This window comes from Lolium rigidum, chromosome 1, assembly GCF_022539505.1.
Source record: "Lolium rigidum isolate FL_2022 chromosome 1, APGP_CSIRO_Lrig_0.1, whole genome shotgun sequence".
NCBI lineage: Eukaryota > Viridiplantae > Streptophyta > Magnoliopsida > Poales > Poaceae > Lolium > Lolium rigidum.
Window position 1 is genome coordinate 113,329,693 of NC_061508.1, and position 6,344 is coordinate 113,336,036.

General features: G+C 48.0%; 1 protein-coding gene across 1 annotated transcript; it reads left to right on the forward strand.

The window, feature by feature from the left end:
- Positions 1-4,961: 4,961 nt before the first annotated feature.
- On the forward strand, positions 4,962-5,786 carry LOC124650241. The gene is made up of 3 exons (XM_047189791.1): positions 4,962-5,173; positions 5,263-5,400; positions 5,499-5,786. Exons 2-3 carry the CDS (start codon positions 5,281-5,283, stop codon positions 5,784-5,786), a joined length of 408 nt encoding a protein of 135 aa, XP_047045747.1. The 5' UTR covers positions 4,962-5,173; positions 5,263-5,280.
- The last annotated feature ends 558 nt before the right edge of the window (positions 5,787-6,344 follow it).

A 6,344-nucleotide genomic window follows, 5' to 3' on the forward strand; every position in this document is an offset into this window, starting at 1 on the left:
GTACTGATTAGTGGTTTGTTGTGTACAAAGAGGGATGATGCATCAAAGAAACATTTAGCGTCTTCTTAAAAAAGTATGTTGCCATACATCTAACATGCTCACCAGGTTTCGCTTTTCAGCCATCACGTGCTACTAGCACATGATGATTATGGAAACTCATGATTATTTGCAAATAAGGAAACTATCCATGTGTTGTTTGGATAGAGCGACAGGGGCGACGATCCAAAATAAGCTGCCACCGGCCTCCTCTCACTTGTCGCCGTTGCATGAGTTCACCTCGCTTAGCCCACGATGGAGGACGGTGGTCGCGTAGATCTCACGTGCGGCGGTCCGGTCCATGGTGGAAGTGCCTCGTCCACAGGACTCTGGCTGGCGCTGCGACTCTAGCTCAGTGTCCTAGTGACGGGCTCCCTTTGGTGCGGGGTTGGCTGGCGGCCTCCCTCCCTGGTCTGGTTAACTGGTGTGAGCCGATTTGTTGTCTACTATATGTTGTCACACTCGTGCCGATGTCTTGAGTAGTTAGATCGGGCATGTTCTTGCCCGTCGGCTTTACTGTGGTGACGGCCTCGCAGCACAGGAGGTGTTTATGCCAGGGGTTGCAGGCCGGCAGCGCTGCTCGTCTTCCCGCAACGTCCGACTGCGTGGAGGTGCGGAGGAAGGTTCATTCCGGGTGAAGAGCGGACGATGTGTGTCCGCACAAATGTTGCTCTCCTCTTGGGGGTCGTCATGGAGCTCTTTGACCTCTTCATATCTCGGATCACATCTTCAGGTGAAGCCCTAGATCTTGCGGTAATCTCGCGTCTCTTTCCCTCCTAAGGGTGTCGTGTGGAAGATTGTGTTACCCTGGGGCTGGTGTTGCATGGAATCGCAATAGGCGGTGGTGGTGTGGTGCTATCACATCTACGACGATGAGTCTCAGCAATGTGGTACAACAAGGTCTTGGTGGCGGATGCGTGATGATAGATGTGTGCAAGGGTGGCGTTGCGTGGCGTCGTGGGGACCATCGATGAAAGGCATGGCAAGGTACTATTTCAATCAGGACAAGCGAGCAAGACTAATTTGTTTTGCTATACGTTTTTTTGTTTACTAGAAGCTAGAATATAAATTAATATGGAACAACAAAATAATTTCTACAATGAAGACTAAATCGGAATGGATGGACAATGCATTTTAGTGTATAAATATATGCGTATTTAGAAGTAGGAGTGTCTTGACTGGCTGGATACGGGTATTGAGGAGGCTGTTTCTTTCACCCGAGGGGACTCGCTCTTTCCCGAGGCGTGCATTCATTTTAGTCTGATTAAATTTCTGCAAGTTTCGTTAATGATTTGGTTATTACTGCGGCAGACAGCAGGCATGCACGTTTTGGTTACTCCTCTTCGCTAAAAGCTGTCTAGGAGTATTTCTCATTCTAAAAGTAAATGTCTTTTTTAATACTGCTAAAATACGTCTAGATACATTCGCATCTAGAAAAAGCTAAGACATTTATTTTTTAGACAAAGGTAGTACAAAGTATACATGCAACATGTGATTTTGCTTTCCATTATTGCAAAATATTATAAAACATAAGAAGAAAGGCCAAATAGCTTTAATATACTCCCTTTGTCTAAAAGATAGTTGTCTTAACTTTATATAGATTATAGATACGGATGTATCTCTAACTAAAATGCATTTAGAAACATCCATATCTAGAACAAAAGTCGGACGCCTATCTTTAGATGGAGGTAGTAGAATAAAATATACGCATGGCAAAACTTGATCTTCATTGAAAGTATTTTAATGTTTAAATAATATCCCTTATAGTGTGCCTTAGCTAATATGGATATCGAGTTGTTTAACTCCGAGCCGGTTATAGTTGCAGCATTTTTTTAAACAACAATCGTTTTATTCAAATGTCACGGTAATCAACAAATAATGAGGTTTCATTAATTTGGGCACATGTACGTTAATTCATCAATTGTTAGAAGAAGAAAATAACTCGGTGAGACAGTCATGGTTATCTCCGGAACTGGAGACGAAGACGAGTGGCTAACACCGACACTCAATAGTTGGGGTTCTCGTGGCCACACTAATGCCACCTACGAGAATAAGCATCTAGAGACATCAAGATGTGAAAAGTGTCTTTTCAATACGACTATTTCATTTGATGGATCCATCAACACAGTCATCTCCACCTACGCCTTCATCTGGATCACTTGTTGTCGTTGTCAACTATGCCCCGTTGTGTACTATAATCATCCCAACTGCGTTCAAGATAGTGCAACTTCCCTCCACCCCCGGTGAGACTATTGTGAGCACATGAATACCAACATGCATTGTTTTCCAGCGGGCCACATCCACACATATTTCCCAGTGTGATGATAAATCTTAAACTCTACAACCTATCTAACTCGAATCTAGACCTTAAAGCTTGATTTATACCCAAGGCTCTTGGATGTAGGCAGTAATCCCAATACCTAAACCATAGACCATAAAACCCTAGACCATAATCTATACCCTAAACCCTAGACACAACTTTGAAGTGACACCCCCATTTGAATCATATATAGCTAGCTCACGAGTACGTGCTCGAGCCCCACGTATGCGTAGCTAGACGGCAACGAGCGGGCCTGGTGTAGCATTATATCATGTGCTCAAGTCTGCAGATCATTTGATACTGTCGTTTGGAAATTGTGGGTTTGGTGTTTTGGTGTGAGTCCAGGTAAAAGCTAGGGGGTATACGTCACTGGGGCCATGGAATAAGGTATCTCTTGAAACGACACGAGGAAGGTTTGGAAATCATCCCCCTCTTGCATTTGTCCTAATATGGGACATAAGGGTGGCATGAAGCGAACAATCGCATGTAATCACCACTTTCGATACTAGAAAGATGGGAGGCCTACTTAATAGGGTTTCTCTTTTAAGCGACGCGATGAAGGGTAAAACATCTTTCTCCTCTTGCAAGGTGTCATAATATTGTCACACAAGGGTGGCATGAAGAGAAGAAAAAACACACGGAGATGCCACTTTCGACGAAAAATCTAGGGGCACAGGTAAAAGGGAATTGGGTTTCTCCTGAAACTTCGCGAGGAAGGGTCCCTCCTTGTCTTGATGCATGCGGGTGTCGTGACCCTCCTGGGGGTGTCGTTGTGCTACCTTCCCTGCCCCAAAACTTCAGGTGAAAACCCTAGACTTTCGGTCTTGGCTTTGTTGTCACCGGTGCCGATCATCGGTATCTATCGGTAGGATGGGCGCTCCATGGCGGGAGCGAGAGGGTAGGCGGCCGTTTCCGACGATATTGTGATTGAACGGGATGCTTTCTAATGCCGAGTACTTTTGGTGCTTGTGTTGAGCTGGGGTCGGCGAATAATAATAACGTTTTGGACTATTGTAATAATACTGATATTAAAGTCGAAATGTAATGGTGAGAAGTTTTTCTCCACCATTTTGTGTTGTTACTGTAGCTGGCATATCTCTTAGTTAGCCAAAACTAGTGCGATGATTATTTGTTGTAGTGTGGCATATCTCCCTCCGTCTCGGTTTAATAGTCTTTCCCGTATCTCTAGGTTACCAATTTGACCCATATAATTTAAATTATATAATACAAAAATTCATCATTAGAAAATAGAACACGGACGCACGCCGGCAGGCGAGCTCGACGGAGCGCCGCGTGTCGTGCTAGTGCCGCACGCGCGCTCCGGCAAGCAAAGCCGCCGTGGTTCGACGACGACCGCGCGAGGCCGAGCCATATCGTCCTTGCTGCTGGTCTGCTACGGTATGCGATTGGACTATGGAAGCTTGTGTGGATGCGGCATGCACGCTCTCGACACGATCGAGGCATGCACGCTGTTTTGATTGTTTGTTGAGGCTTGCGACCGGAACGTATGTTTTTTCTTTTTGCCCCGGCTTGGTCGCGAGGGACGACTTGGTCGATCGAATCAAGGAAGGAGGCATCCATTCCGCGCCGTTGTATTCGGCTCGGTCGTGTTGGCCAACGGAGGAGGTTTATCCGGTCCAGGCATCCACCCGCGCGCTGTATGAAGCCTCAAACTGTTGCGTGGGCACCTCGCCCGGCCCAGACGGAGGAGCATCACCGGCCCGTGGCGTTGCGCCAATGACCGGCAGCTGCCACGGACCTGGCGGGAGCTGAACTGTGTAATTTGCCGCGGCTTCGATCCATCGGCCCACTCCACACACAACGCGACCCTTCCACAAAAATAATCCACTCCCAAGAGGCGGCGGCGGCCATGGAGACGGCCGAGCCGGCCAGTCCCGTTCCGAAGAAGATGAAACCTGCGGCACTCGAGGCGCCGGGGGGCACGGCAGCGTCGGGCCAAGCGCCGCCGCCCGAAGACGAGGACCGCATCAGCCTCCTCCCCGACGCCGTCCTCGGCGACATCATCTCGCTTCTCCCCACCAAGGAAGGCGCCCGTACCCAGATCCTCGCCACCCGGTGGCACCACCTCTGGCGGTCCTCCGCGCCGCTCAATCTCGACTGCGATGATATCAGTATCAGATGGAAAAGGGAGATTCTCGTCGGCGCCGTGTCAAGCATCCTATCCGCTCACCCGGGCCCTGGCCGCCGCTTTTGCCTTGACGAGAGCTTCCGTCCCTTTCGCAGATCGGACGCTGCTGCCATGACGGACTCCTGGCTCTCATCCCCCGCCCTCGACAATCTGTAGCAGCTCGAGTTACGCCATTACGACTCCTACCCGCCGCCGCCGCTGCGCGCAACTGCCTTTCGCTTCGCGCAAACCCTCCAAGCTGCCACCTTCGGAAGCTGCATCCTCCCCTCCTCACCACCTCAGTTCCCAAATCTTAAGCTGCTCACGCTTGAACGTGCCAGCATCTCCGATTGCTCACTGCGCAACATGATTGCCGAGTGCCCAACTCTCGAGTGCTTGCTGCTTCACGACATCTATGGCATCCCTTGTGTCCGGATCAACTCCCGGAGCCTCGAAGCATCGGCGTGCGTGAAGGATTAAGGCTCAGGCCAATTCAAGATAGGAAAAATGAGCTCAAGGAACTTATAATCGATAACGCCCCTTCTCTTGAAAATCTGCTTAATCTCAATTTGGCCTATGTCCTTCATGTAACCGTGGTCTCCGCGCCTAAACTAGAAACCGTAGGTTATGTTTCGGATTTCCATGGGGTTGACACAAACAGACTCGTGTTTGGCTCTACCATTATTCAGGTAGCTGTCCATTTCTGTGTAGTTTACGTAAATTACATGTCATCTGCATTTGTAAGTAGGCCTAATGCTGTTTTGTATGCGTAATGAAGGGATTGCAGCTTGATAGCATGGCTGCCAGGATTTGCAGTGTTAAGACTTTAGCCATCAACATGGGGAGTGCACGTAGTTTGAATGACATTATTGACATGCTGAGATGCTTTCCATGTTTGGAGAAATTGTACATTAAGGTGGCAACTTTTCTATTGATAATTCATTAATTGTGTTCGTCTGCACTTATGTTTTATTAACTGTTCTCAAGTCTAATTCGTCTATATGCTCTTTTTAGCTCTTCTTGGAGAAGGAAATCCTCTGCCGTTTTGGTTCAAGCTGGCTATCTATCCCGGAACCAAGTCTTGACATCCCTTTAAAGCTGAAGAAAATAGTGTTGGACCGTTATCAAGGCACTTACTCATCAGGTTGTCGGGGCGATTACTCAGAGGTTGACTTTGCCAAATTCTTTGTACTGAATGCCACGCAGCTAGAATCAATGATATTTCGAGTTGACGCCCAACATTACAATGAGAAGTTTTTTGCACGTGAACGGATGGCGCTTCAGTATGAGAAGAGGCACTAGTGGAGAAGAGGCCTTTGGTCCCAAGCAAATGACCCACTGCTGAACCAAACCGGGTCCAATGCCCCCATTGGACCCGGTTCGTTTCTGCCCAGGACGACCCCACCCGCTGGCGCCTGTCCTGTAGCGGCCTTTGGACCCGGTTTGTCATACAAACCGGGTCCAAAGGGTCCACCCGCAGGGTTGTCAGCCTAGGGAACCCTTTAGTCCCGGTTTGTATGACAAACCGGGTCCAAAGGCCCCCCTCTGGCTATATAACCTTGCCCCTGCCCAAGTGTGAGCCACACTTAGCCATTTTTTCACTATCTTCACAAGAGGGGTGTATTGCTCTCCTCTCTTCTTCACATGGACAAGAGGTGTTCGATGAAATGCTTAAGAGGATTTGCCACTTGAGTTTACACAAATCAAGCCACACTTAACTTGCTTTTTTCTTCTTCATCGAGGTTAACGACTTTATCCTTTTCATCTGCAATTGATAAAATGCATGTGTATATATACATCGTGATGTTCTGTAATGGTTTTGATCAGCTTAATTATATCATGCAGATGAATCGGCAATGG

Bases quoted from the DNA above. Each gene is read 5' to 3' on its own strand.
- LOC124650241 (XM_047189791.1), top strand. From the start codon at position 5,281: ATGGCTGCCAGGATTTGCAGTGTTAAGACTTTAGCCATCAACATGGGG. The intron at 5,401-5,498 runs GTGGCAACTTTT...TGCTCTTTTTAG, and splicing joins TGGAGAAATTGTACATTAAG to CTCTTCTTGGAGAAGGAAAT.